This window comes from Megascapheus bottae, chromosome 13, assembly GCF_031878675.1.
Source record: "Megascapheus bottae isolate mThoBot1 chromosome 13, mThoBot2.hap1, whole genome shotgun sequence".
NCBI lineage: Eukaryota > Metazoa > Chordata > Mammalia > Rodentia > Geomyidae > Megascapheus > Megascapheus bottae.
In genome coordinates, this window is record NC_143521.1 from 4,308,043 (window position 1) to 4,322,398 (window position 14,356).

Sequence of the window (14,356 nt, forward strand, 5' to 3'; positions counted from 1 at the left end):
CTCCCTTAGATTTTTCACTCAAGGCTGGTGTTCTTCCACTTGACCCATAGCTCCACTTTCAACTTTTTGGTAAATAATTAGTGAATAATTTGGATTTGTCTCTCCATGCTCCTTTAGACTTTGAACCCTAATCATTAGATCTCAGCCTCCTGAGTAGTTAGTAGCAGGTATGAACCGCTGGCCCCAACAAGGGTGAGATTCTTTAGGAGCTAAAGGGCCAATCAAAGTAACTAAAGTAATAACTAAAGGCTACAAAAAGAAACATAAAACGTTGGCATTACATATGGCTAGATCACAAAGGAATTGGAAAAAATGGTCAGAGAATGACATTTCTGACTCAATCTGTTTTTTCTTTTGGCAGACTTGATTTATTTACTCAATAATCCATACTATTGAAAGACCACCCTCCTTAGAGGAGGTCCCTCAGGTTGGAGACCCTTCCCAAGGAACAGCGAGACCACACAGTCGGATGCAACAGCAAGAGGTTTATTCAGGTATCGGGCGCCCGGGCGACAGGTCTCCTAGAAGACTTGCGCGCCGGTTGGGGAGCGAGGGGTATATTTTATAGGCAGCTAAAGCAAGCTTACAGAAGCAGAGGCAGCATAGTTACAGGGTTCTGATTGGTTTATTACAATTTTATTACTGGAACACTGGGACTTTCTATTTTAACACATCCCTTAACCACAGGCCTGTCGTTACCCCACCATCCTGGCACAACTGCAGGCCTGGTGTTACTCCATTTCTTGACCAATGGTGTTACAAAACATTTGTTCCTTTCGGTTCCTGGAACCCGGGTCAGATGTTGGCCCACAGAGTTCCTGTAATTGTACCCTATTTTTATCTTAAGGCTTACACTACACTTTTTATTTCTTAGTTCAAGCCTTGCAAGATGGCGTTACTGATGCTAAGCTGCTAATTATATGATAAGGTTTTATTTTTGGGGAGGGGAGGATCTTTCATTCCCCCCTTTTTCTTGTGCCTAAATAAAATCCTTTATTTTGGAAGGACAATTTTTTTTAAGGTAATTAATATACTGTTGTATAAAAATCTTCTTGAGATACCCGGTTATATTGCTGGGTTAATACCAGGGCTTGGACTACCGCCACTCGGTCTTTGACAAATTGCACTAATCTGTTTAATATGCAGGGACCAAATAACAAAATTAGGAGAACAATAATTAACGGGCCCATAATAGTTGAGAATAGGGTGGCAAACCATGGTGACTTATTAAACCATCCTTCAAACCAACCTTGTTGTGAGTCAAATATCTGCTGTCTTTGTTTGAGTCTTTCTCTTAGTTTGGCCATATTATCCCTCACTATTCCAGTGTGGTCCGCATAAAAGCAACATTCCTCTTTAAGGGCCGCACACAGTCCCCCTTCTTTTAGAAATAATATGTCCAATCCCCTTCTATTCTGCAACACGACTTCAGACAGGGAGGTTAAGGATTTTTCTAAGGCACTAACAGATTCTTCCAAAGCTGTGATATCTGAATGCATTGCCTGTTGAAGTATCTTAATTTCTTTGCTGGCCAAAAGGACAGATGTTCCAGTTCCAATTCCAGCAGCTATTCCTCCCATAGTTATTCCCCCCAATATTATTGCCATGGTTAAAGATATGGGTTCCCGACGTACTCGGTTACTTCCTTCATAATATTTATACATAGCATCTGAATTATGATAGGTTATTTTAGGCCATAATTCTACAATTACACAAAAATCTGAGGTGTCATCCAAAACTTTTGATGACACGCAGGGGGTTAATCCGGTGCTGCAAGCCCACAGGGTATTATCGGGGGGTACCAAAAAATAGGATTCAGTTGGTACTTGGACAATCTGAGTACACATCTTTCGATAATTTTGAGGAACTGTTCCTATGCACAATCCTCGACCTGTGATCTCTGAAAGGGTCAGTTTGTGCTGAGCAAAGGCCCTGCATTGAAGAGGAGGTGTTGCGAAGAGACTGAAATTTTCATTAATGGCAACTCCTTCATAAAAAGGGGGTCGGGCCCCCAAGCATAGCCAACATTCTTGGGTTAAATTAGGATTGGTGGCATTCAGGAATAAGTAGGTACCGTTAACCAATTCTTGTAATCGCTCAATGTTTTCTGGCTGAGCGGGGGTTGATGGGCCTTTGAGATCCCAGGTTTGTTTGGTCTCAGTTTCATTTACTTCTTCGACTAGGATCCCTGTTTCTGACATCATTAGGATCCCAGTTTTGGTTACTTCTTTGACTTGGGTCCCTGTTCCTGATATCACTAGGGTCCTCTGTCTATATATTTCAGGCCTAGAGAATATTACAGAAGTCCTCTGTCCAGGTGTTACAGGATTAGGACCTTGACTCAGGACCGGAGTTTTCTGTCTAAATATTGCAGGATTAGGGCCTATACCTACAGGCTCTGGAAGTCTTTGGACTTTTAGCCTAATCTGAAAGAGTACTCCGGGGTTATATCCTGAAACATATAGCCTAAGGCCCCAAAAAGTTCCCTGGGTCCACCCCCTAAATTCCTTCCCCTTTTCTGTGAAGCTTATTTTTAGAGGTAAAGAGAGTCCTGAGTAAAATCTGTCTTTACCCTTTAAACAGGCAGTGGTCGGTTTTCCAGTCTCTTTTTTGAAACCTCTTTTGACTTCAATTAAATCTCCCGGTAACTTCCAATTGACTTCCCCTGTGGTCTCACAGCCCCATTTTGCACAATAGAAATCCCCTGGTCCCCCGCACTGTTCTGCCTTGAGATTGGATCTACCCCCTCGGGGACAAACATAGAAATCATAATGTGCCCATTTGCATCTTGCATATGGGGTGCGACACCCGGCCTGATCAACTACCCCCGGGTGGGTGCTTCTGTAAAGGTCTTTTAATTTCACATTTTCTACTCCCCATATAGGGTCAGCTCCAACTGCTATTTGACAAAAATCGGGGGCAAGTGTGGGCCACCAGGTATTGAGGGGGGCTGCCTGGGTAGTCTCCCACACTACCTCCGCATTACCAGACAGAACTTGCCAGGTTAATAGCTTAAGCTGGTGGGGAGAGCCTTGACAACAGAGGACATTGATGTATATAAGAACCACTATTGAGAATTTGTTATAAGTCTTATCTTGAGGGGGTTTTGGGTTCGCTGAACTCACCATGTCTGCTCTCCGGTCCCGGATTCCACAGGTGTTGCCGGTTTGACGTGGGAGGCGTGGATCCAGGCGGCGATCCCGTCTACCTTGAGAGCGGTGGGAGTGGTCAGCAGGACAGTGTAGGGTCCCTTCCACCTAGGTTCAAGGTTCCTGGTCTGGTGCCGGCGGACCCAAACAGAGTCACCAATCTGGAACTTGTGGGGCACCACAGGACGATCCTGTTGCTCTCTGTATGCTGCCGCCAGAGGTCTCCAAACCTCCTTTTGGACCAATTGGAGGGCCTGTAAATGGGCTTGGAGAGTTTGACTATTAGCAAAGCTGGCAATATTAGGATCCAAAAAGCTAACAGCAGGTGGGGGAGCCCCATACAGAATTTCAAAGGGGGTCAACTGATGGGGTCCTGGAGTATTCCGGGCCTTATACAGGGCCAAGGGGAGGAGGAGCACCCAATCCCTAGAGCCAGTTGCAAGCGTTAATTTGGTTAAAGTCTCCTTTAAAGTCCTGTTCATCCTCTCTACCTGTCCTGAACTTTGGGGTCTATAAGCACAATGTAATTTCCAATCAATCCCCAATAATCTAGCCACCATCTGACTTACCTGAGAGACAAAAGCGGGCCCATTGTCAGTCCCGATTACCTTGGGCATGCCATATCTAGGAAAAATTTCTTCTAGAAGCTTCTTGGAAACCACCTTAGCGGTTTCTTTTCTGGTGGGAAAGGCCTCCACCCATCCCGAAAAAGTATCCACAAATACCAATAGATACTTGTATCCATACATTCCGGGCTTGATTTCAGTAAAGTCAATTTCCCAATGAATTCCTGGCCGATGTCCTCTTTCTTGAGCCCCTTTGGGGGCACTGTGTTTTCCCGCGTTGACCTGGGCACAGACCTGGCAGGAATCTGCAACTTTCTGGAGTATTTGATTTTTATTGGGAAAATAAAAGAACTGTTCATCTCTATCCAACAAGTCTTTAAGCTTTTTAGGACTGAGGTGAGTTAACTTATGGATTCTATCTATTATCTGGTGCGCTATTGGGGTAGGCAGCACAGTCTTTCCTTCTTTCAGCCAGTCTCCCGTTTCTTGGTCTAGGGTGGCTCCCAGGGTTTTTAACAGTTCTTGGTCCTTTGGCCCGTACCAGAAGGACGACCTATTAGGTATTTTTATAGGCAAAGTTGCTGTGATTTCAGGCATGGGCTTCAGTGCCACCGAGCGTGCTGTCTCGTCGGCCAGTCTATTTCCCATGGCCACGGGGTGGTCTCCTTTTTGATGGCCTGGGCAATGCATGATGCTGAGCCTGGCTGGCCGGAATAAGGCTGATAGTAGGGCCAGAATTTCCTTTTTATTTTTAACCTCTTTGCCTTCCGAAGTCAAAAGCCCTCTCCTACGATATATCTCCCCATGTACATGAGCAGTGGCAAAGGCATACCTGCTGTCTGTGTAGATGTTGACTTTCTTTCCTTTGGCCATCAGGAGAGCCTGGGTCAATGCCGCAAGTTCTGCCCGTTGTGCTGAGGTCCCTGGTGGAAGGGGTTCTGCCCAGATTACCTCCTTCTCTGTAGTCACCGCAGCCCCCGCTTTCCGTTGTCCGTCCTGTAGGAAGCTACTCCCGTCCGTATACCAGGTACAGTCCGCGTCAGGGAGTGGAACATCGGTGAGATCTGGTCTGGTTCCGTGCACTTCTGCAAGGATCTCTAGACAGTCATGAGGTTCCTCCATCCCCTCTGGTACCGGGAGTAGGGTAGCAGGGTTAAGGGTGACTACTGGGCCAAAATGGATTTTATCAGTGTCCAGTAGCATGGCCTGGTAATGAGTCATCCTGGCATTAGACAACCATCGTTCAGGGGGCTGTCTGATTATTGCCTCTACGGCGTGAGGAGCCAGTAGAGTTAATGGCTGTCCCATAGTCAATTTACCAGCATCCTTGGTGAGTACCGCAATGGCTGCCACCATTCGAAGACAAGGTGGCCATCCGGATGCTACTGGATCCAACTTCTTTGACAGGTATGCCACAGGGCGTCGCCAGGGCCCAAGTTTTTGAGTGAGAACCCCTTTAGCGTATCCAGACTTCTCGTCCACAAACAGATCAAAAGGTTTAGTTAGATCTGGCAACCCGAGAGCTGGAGCTGATAGGAGGGCCTTTTTAATCTCCTGGAAGGCTTTTTGTTGTTCTTCTCCCCAGGTATAGCTAGCCCCTTGCTTAGTAAGAGGATATAGTGGGGCCGCTGTCTCAGCAAACCCAGGGATCCATAATCTACAAAATCCAGCAGTCCCCAGGAATTCTCTCAGCTGCCGTGGGGTTTTGGGAACTGGCATTCTGAGGACTGTCTCTTTTCTGGCTTCTGTCAGCCATCTCTGCCCATTTTTGATGAGATAGCCTAAATAGGTGACCTGTTCTTGGCATATCTGTGCCTTTTTAGCTGAGGCCCGATATCCCAGCAAGCCCAAGGCCTGAAGCAAACTCTTTGTTCCCAGCTCGCATTGCTGGCGGGTTGGGGCTGCCAAGAGAAGGTCATCTACATATTGAAGCAGTGTTAGAGATGGGTTCTGGATCCGGAAATCAGCTAGGTCCCGGTGCAGGGCCTCATCAAAAAGGGTGGGGCTGTTTTTGAACCCCTGAGGGAGTCTAGTCCAAGTCAATTGCCCTGATAGTCCCAGCTCGGGGTCTTTCCATTCAAAAGCAAAGATTGACTGGCTACTGGGATGTAATCTTAGGCAAAAGAAGGCATCTTTCAGATCCAGCACAGAGTACCATTTATGAGCCGGTGTCAGAGAACTCAGCAAATTATAAGGGTTAGGCACTGTGGGGTGGATGTCTTCCACACGCCTATTTACTTCCCTCAAGTCTTGTACTGGCCTATAATCCCCAGTTCCGGGTTTCTTTACAGGCAGAAGGGGGGTGTTCCATGGGGACTGGCAGGGGATTAGAACCCCTTGATCTATCAGCCGTCTAATGTGGGGTCTTATACCCTCCTGCGCTTCTTTTGACATAGGGTACTGTTTAATGGAGACTGGACATGCAGTTGATTTGAGGGCAATTACTAAGGGGGCTTGTTGCACTGCTAATCCTAGACCCCCTGTCTCTGCCCATGATTCAGGAAATTCCTCAAGCCAGCTTTTTAGATCTGAAGTCTCTGAAGGTTGTTCATACAATCTATATTCTTCTTCTATATTTAGAGCCATTACATGTAGGGGCTGCCCTTCGGGTCCCATTACCCGGACCTTTGTTTCTTCAAAATAGATCTGAGCTTTTAATTTTTGTAGCAGATCCCGACCTAGTAGTGGGTAAGGACAATCAGGTACATGTAAAAAGGAGTGAGTCACTTTACCAGTGGCCAGGTGCACTCTTCGTTCGGTGGTCCATTGATAGCTTTTTCCTCCGGTCGCGCCCTGCACCCACACAGTCTGGTTACTGAGCGGTCCAGGGTTCCGGGTGAGGACCGAATGTTGCGCACCTGTGTCTACTAGAAAAGTCACTGGCTGCCCCCCAACATTAAGAGTTACCCTGGGCTCAGGGGGGGGCTCCTGGCCCTGACAATCCTAATCTTCCAAATTGAGTAGGGAGCTGGTGGGAGCCTTAGGCTTCTGAAAGTCCTTCTTTTTGGGGCAGTCCCTGGCCCAGTGGCCTCTTTCTCTGCAATAAGCACATTGGTCCTTGCCCACTCGGGGCCCACGCCCTCTTTCCCTACTTCTGTCTTGCTTATTTCTGTCCTGGCTTCTGTCAGACACTACAGTGGCCAGCAACTTGCTAATTTCTCTGGTCCTCCTCCTATCTCTTGTTTCCTCTCTTACTTCCGCCTCTTTTCTTAACCTTTCATCTCTTTCCTCTGCTTCTCTTTTTAGTCTTTCATCCCTTTCTTCCTGAGTTTCACGCTTATTAAAAATCTTCTCAGCTTCTTTTAATAAGTCAGAAAGAGTACTTGCTCTTAAATTTTCAAGGCGCTCCAATTTCTTTCTAATGTCAGGAGCCGCTTGCCAAATGAAGGACATGACTATGTTAGTCTCCACAGCGGGGTCTTCAGGATCAAAAGGGGTGTAGATTCTAAAGGCCTCTTTTAATCTCTCCAAGAAGGCGGAAGGGCTCTCATTTGCTCCCTGCATAACTTGCTTAACCTGAGCCAAATTTGTGGGGCGCTTCGCTGCCCCTTGGAGACCCGCTACGAGCAACTGGCGATAGAGATGCAGGTGATTCCTACCTTCCACCGTGGTGTGATCCCATGCTGGCCTCTCCAAAGGAAAAGCGGCATCTATTTCATTGGGCAACTGGGTCAGGTGTCCGTCAGCCCCCCTAACATTTTTCCGGGCTTCTAACAGAACCCGCTGGCGCTCTTCCGAGGTTAACAGAGTCTGTAAGAGCTGCTGGCAATCATCCCAGGTGGGCTGATGGGTCACTAGAATAGACTCAATTAAAGCAGTAAGCCGCGAGGGGTCCTTTGAAAAGGAAGGGTTATTGTTTTTCCAGTTGTACAAGTCTGAAGCCGAGAAAGGCCAATACTGCCATCTACCGTCTATCCCAATCCTAAGGGGGAAGGCTTGTGAGGTGGAATCAGCGGCCGGTGGCTCGCGCCGCCCTCGGAGGCGAGCGGCCATCGGGGATGCAGGGGGTGGCCCCGGAGATGGGACTGGGGCCAGAGGTGGGTTTGGCGGAGGAGCTGGTTCAGCTTCGGCTCCTCTGTTCTGAGGGTACGGCGGAGGGTCTTCCTGGAGAAGGTTAATCAAATTATCATCGGGTGGGAGAACAACAGGGGTGGTTTTGACCTGCTTCCGGGGAGGAACGAGAGCTGGGTAGAGGGACGAGGTGTTTGGAGAGGGAATGGGAGCTGGAGGTGCAGTAGCCTGGAGAGGGGTTTTGGGGGGAAGGAACGGCCTGACCCAAGGGGGGAGGTCAAGGGCAAGTGACTCCCAGGTGAAGATATAGGCCATCTGGTCGGGGTGTCCGTGTGGACCAGGATCCAGGATCTTAGATTTCACCTGCTGGATTAACGAGGGGTAAAAGCTACCCTCAGGGGGCCACCCCACCCCAAACGTTGGCCATTCGGAGGAGCAATGAGTGATCCACCTATTCTTGTGTATTTCCACTGACAGGTTATGAGCGGCTGCTCGAACCTCCTTCCAGTGCTGCAAAGTCAAACTTAAGGGGGTAGTTACAGTCTGAGTCTGTCCCATTTTAGCAGTCAGTTCCAGTCCCGTCACAATTAACACAAATACCACAAAGACAAAAAAACAAAAGAACTTCACAAGACGACCTTTTTCCAAAACTGAAAATGAATCAATTGTTGGAGGGGGCCCAGACGCCTCTCCCAGCAACTGAACTGCAGATTCCTCAGGCTGAGGTAGGGCCCCAAAGGGGGAAATAGGGCGGGTCAGATATCTGACCCCAGACATTAAACAGAAAGTAAATAAATTCAGACGGGAGTCAGAGGGTGGCCAATCCTCCTCCCTTACAGGTTGTGAGTGGATACTCACTTCAGAAGGGGTACCAGGCACCCCACTAGACAGACGGGGGCTTTTCCAAGCCCCTCTCACCCCTGGGACGTCTCCCAGGGGCTGCGGTTGGGAGTCCGAGCCCGTCAGCTCCTCCTCAGATCCGCAAGGTACAGACCGCCACGGCGAATTACAGAAGCGCATGCGCATGTGACAGAGAACGGAATTACAAACAAACAACAGAGAAATCGCTGGCCAGCTTACCTCCCGGAGGTGGGTCGGTGGTCCCTGGGTGAGGGGTCTCCTATCCCGGACGAGCCCCCAATTGAAAGACCACCCTCCTTAGAGGAGGTCCCTCAGGTTGGAGACCCTTCCCAAGGAACAGCGAGACCACACAGTCGGATGCAACAGCAAGAGGTTTATTCAGGTATCGGGCGCCCGGGCGACAGGTCTCCTAGAAGACTTGCGCGCCGGTTGGGGAGCGAGGGGTATATTTTATAGGCAGCTAAAGCAAGCTTACAGAAGCAGAGGCAGCATAGTTACAGGGTTCTGATTGGTTTATTACAATTTTATTACTGGAACACTGGGACTTTCTATTTTAACACATCCCTTAACCACAGGCCTGTCGTTACCCCACCATCCTGGCACAACTGCAGGCCTGGTGTTACTCCATTTCTTGACCAATGGTGTTACAAAACATTTGTTCCTTTCGGTTCCTGGAACCCGGGTCAGATGTTGGCCCACAGAGTTCCTGTAATTGTACCCTATTTTTATCTTAAGGCTTACACTACACTTTTTATTTCTTAGTTCAAGCCTTGCAAGATGGCGTTACTGATGCTAAGCTGCTAATTATATGATAAGGTTTTATTTTTGGGGAGGGGAGGATCTTTCACTATGAATTTCTCATTCAACATAGTCAAATAACTTGTACAGTCACTCTTGTGGGTTTTCTGTTTCTCTCTCTCTCTCTCTCTCTCTCTCTCTCTCTCTCCCTCCCTCCCTCCCTCCCTCCCTCCCTCCCTCCCTCCCTCTCCCTCCCTCCCTCCCTCCCTCCCTCCCTCCCTCTCTCTCTCTCTCTCTCTCTCTCTCTCTCTCTCTCTCTCTCTCTCTCTCTCTCTCTCTCCCCCTTTTCTCTTCCCAATCACCTCTCCAGATTCATGGCTATATATTTCATGTATCTGCTGATAATTTCATATCTGTTCCTCCATAATGATCTTCTTTCAACTCTATACCAATGCGTTCAGCTGTACATATGACACCTCCAGATGGACTTCTAACTGGCAGTTCAAACAAAACATGTCCAAAATACAAACCCTGAGTTCACCTCCCTTTCCAAGCCTGCACTGTTTCCTTTCATTTGACAGGTACATTATTTTGGAAGTTCCTCAGATCACAGTTGTTAGTGTTGTCTTGAACTCCTTTCTTTGTCTCTGAAGTCAGAAGATCTTGTTTGTTTTACCTTTCCAATACATCCTTGGTCCAATTTCTCTTCTTCCCCTGCATTACTACAAGATGACTATGCTGCCCTTCTGAATTTCTAGCCGGTTTCATTGCTCCACCTCTGGACCCCAATATTGTACATTCTCAATAGATTTTTCTGATGATCTTTGTGATAAATAACTCAGCACGCTGACTTCTCTGCTTGAAATTTTTCTTTCCAGGGCTAGACATATTCCATTCCTTGTCTATTAATGATAGAATAGTGGTCAGAGCTCTGTCTCTCTCTCTCTCTGTCTCTCTCTGTCTTTCTCTCTGTCTCTCTGTCTCTCTCTGTCTCTCTCTCTCTCTTACTCTCTCTCTCTCTCCTACTCCATCACTATCTGCAAGAGAGTACTGACCTTTTAGAAGACTGCAAATCTTACAAAACTTCTGATTGTTCCATTCATTGTGTACTTAGGATATAGAAAAGTGCCAGGTGTTTTCTGGTCTTCAATAATAAAAAAAAACAATGAATACATAGATGAATGGGCAAAGAAATAGCATTTTTCATGTTCTACTTAGTTATTGATGTGAAGTATATTCATAGATACCTATTAAAAAGTGTATCTCTGGAGCCAGAGATGTTGTGAGATGTGGCTCACATATAAATCACCTGCCTAGCAAGCATGATGACATGAGTCTAATTCCCAGAAACACCAATAAAGAAGTAGATCTTAGTGCTAAATTAGTTCCTTAGATCCATGTCTCAAACAGATTAATTAACCCTTCAGTTTTGTACCTAACAGGCTCATGTATTAAAATCGTCTATATTCTAGTTATTTATGACTCACAGCATTACAGAAAACTGTGTTTGGAGTTTGGGCTCTGCAGATAAACTACTTTGGTTCAGAACTTCACACTATGTGTGTGTGGCTAGTATTAACCAGCTATTCTTTAGAATTGTTAGAACTAAAAATCCACTTATAAAAGTGTCCAATACAGACGAGTATATGATATACACTTATAATCGTGGCTCCTCAAGAGGAAGAGGTAGGAGGATCACAGTCTAGACCAGGTAAAATTGTGACACCTTTTCTGAAAAATAGCTAAAACAAAAAGGGCTGAAGACATGGTTCTAGTGACAGAATACCTGCCTAGTATGCATGAGGCCTTGATTTCAATCCTTAGAGCATGTGTATGTATGCATGGACAATAACAATTGAATCAGAATAAATAAACTAATTAAAGCTGGGTATTTCAGTGAATGCCTAGAATTCTAGCTACTCAGGTGGCTGAGATCTGTGGATAACGGTTTGAAGACAACCTGTACTGGGAAGTGCATGAAACTCTTCCCCAACTCACCACCAGAAAACCAGAAATAGCACTGTGGCTCGAAGTGTTAGAGCACTAACCTTGAGCAAAAAGGCTCAGGGACAGCACCAGGCCCTGAGTTCAAGCACCACAACAGGAAAAAAAATTAAAATTTAAAAGGCACTAGCACATAATGGATTAATTGTACACTTACACTATTAGGATTTCTAAAGTTTTGTGCTATCAGCTAGCTACTGTTGCCCCCGACTTATGCTTTTCTCATGATATATCTAAATAGTTATGTCTGTTTTCTTAGCATTCACTTAGGAATATTTGAGCAGGACATCAACATAAATATGTTTTATATCATATAATTAATTGGATTCAATAATGAAGCCTTCTAAAACCTACTTTCCCTCTTTTGTATCCACATAGTCATTGAATATCTGTTGGATAAATGGCTTAGAACCTAAGGGCCTATAGAAAAAGTGCTGCCATGAATTTTTCTAGAGGTCAGTGTCCTACCGCTGATCCCAATCAAGACCCTGACAGACAAATGTCATTGACTGAATTTCCTATGCCTAGAGTCCCTTTACCAAATCCAACTAAGAAGACTGGTTTCTCTCATATGTTAGAACTTTCAAGTCCAGTGACTTTTGCATCAGATATGGACCCCAAGCTCTAGTGGTCTGGGGCACATTTCTTTATTGCACCTTTAAATCCTCCTGAGCTAGAAACTAGAAGTGTAGGTAGAGATGATATACTTTTTGCCTTTTCCTTTCTTTATCTTCCCAGACTTTCTCTAGCATATTATTTATATCCTTTTTTTCTTATTCCATTACTTCTTTAAAAGTAGAGATTATACTTTTATATTAATGATGAGTCAACAGAATGAAGATGAAAAAATTAATAATATTCGATCTACAAAAAACAACTTTGGGAAGTGATTTTCACATGAGCTGGCATCAGGGCACTACTGTTTGGGGGAATCATGATTGTTTTCCAATAACTACATATAGGGAATTTTCATTTTGGTGTTGTATATTAACAAAGTATTCCAAGTTCTCCCCAGTCACATATTAGGTTTCATATTCTAAAACCAAAAGCTATAATGACTTTTATTCCTAGTTTACTGCACTGGAAATGATTTGTGAACTGTCATTTTCATAATCATTCTCCCAAGCACTGCTGCCATTACTATCAAATGAGGAAATACACAAATATTCACTTAGATCTCTGTGAACATAAAGGCTTTAAGATTGAACTATTTTTAGTCTTTCCTCCCAGGGACTTTAGAAAGAAAATAACCTTCAGCCATTTTGAAATGGATGAAAATGATGCGAAGATTATAGAATTCATGTCAAGTACCTCTCCATGGGAACTGCTGAGCTAAGGGGAGACAGAAAGTTAGGTTGGGGGGTATGTTTAGTAGTGAATAATGGGAGCGAGGCTACTAAATCTTGAGTGCTAAGTAATCAAATGGAATTATATTACAAGTGCTTTTTACAAACATGTTCACTAGTGCGTCACTCTGTTCTGTCTGTGGATGCAAAAAAGTGTCTTAACAATACAAAACTCAGCAAGTTTTACTGAATGCTGGTCTAACAAAGCAGGAATCAATGTGTAGGACTATATCCTATGGATAAAAGAAAAGAAAGAAGAGAAGGAGCTAGTGAGGAAAGGAAATCCTGTAAGAACTACTCATTACCTGAAGGCCTGACTCACTGCTGAGTAGTTTTCTAAGGCCACACACTTCAGTTTCCACTACAGAATTAAAGATTTTCCTCTAGTACTAAAGGTATGGTATGGTATAGCTCTAGTGGTAGAATGGAAAAACCTAAGGAACATCACCCAGGCGCTGAATTGAAGCCTTAGGAAACTCTCTCTCTCTCTCTCTCTCTCTCTCTCTCTCTCTGGCTATAGTTATGTTACTACTCAGGAAAATATAATATTTTAATATAGAGTTGGAAATTAATGTGGTTATGTGAGCCTGTTATAATTTAATTTCACTATCTGATTCTGGAAGGGATAATGACAATTTTAACAGGTGTTACTCAGTTATCTTACTCTCCACTGGCCTATAGCAACTCAATGACCCTATAATTTTTGGTTATATTAATGATCTTTTTTTAATGTTAAGGAGTCAAAGGTTTAGAGCACAGGTATTCTCATTATTTCTTCTGTATATATTTAATTACTTGTTTGGGAATGCTTACCTTTCATCTCTAGAAGAAAAAAACAATTACCTTTTATAAATAGATTTTTGACAAAATAATTAAAATATTCTGATATTCAATAAAATTATGGACATGTAGACTCCATTTGCTTACTGAAGATTATATTCCCAGGGGTTGGGAGTTTGGCCTAGTGGTAGAGTGCTTGCCTAGAATGCACAAAGGCCCAGGTTTGATTCCACATGCATAGAAAAAAGCCAGAGCTCAAGTGGTAGAGCTCTATCCTTGAGAAAAGTCCAAGGACAATGGTCAGGCCCTGAATTTAAGCCCCACAACTGGCAAAGAAAAGATACTTCCCAGATTAAAAGCAGATTCTTATCATGAAATCATTATATCCTCTTTTCTGTTTTAAATGTGTCAGGCTCAGGATTTCATTTCTTATTTGAGCCTATCCATCCTGAGGTAGTCACTGCAGCCTTGGGCTCACTGTATATATGATGTATGATAAAGGAAGATGCTACACATTTGGATTTTTACCCTATTACTGGGTAAAAACAAGACAGAGTTGCTGATTTTGTTTTTCCGTTAGAAGATATATTTAAATGAGTCCCATACCTATGTAAGTTTCTGGTTACTTTGGAAACGACCCAGAACATATCTAATTTTTATATTTTATTTTATTTTTTGAGCATCTGGATGCATTGTTTCAAGCTAGTCTTCAGCCTTTCCAAATTCTTTCTTCAGGGACCACAAATAATAATGCCTACTGTTGTTGACACGTAATGGGCACAGTTCCATTTGTAATTTCATTCAAGGACTCAGAAGCTTGATCTGAGTTACTATTCAGGTCTTCATGCAGGCCATAGCCCCAGGTGATATTGGAGCCAGGAGGGTGGCTGCTTACTTAGAG

At 44.6% G+C, this 14,356-nt stretch overlaps 1 protein-coding gene across 1 annotated transcript; it reads right to left on the minus strand.

Moving 5' to 3' along the window:
- Window positions 1-1,025: 1,025 nt before the first annotated feature.
- On the minus strand, window positions 1,026-8,746 carry LOC150055437 (uncharacterized). Its single transcript, XM_090343967.1, is given in 3 exon segments — window positions 1,026-2,421; window positions 3,126-3,538; window positions 3,719-8,746. Coding segments are annotated over 3 exon segments (6,837 nt in total).
- Between the last annotated feature and the right edge of the window lie 5,610 nt (window positions 8,747-14,356).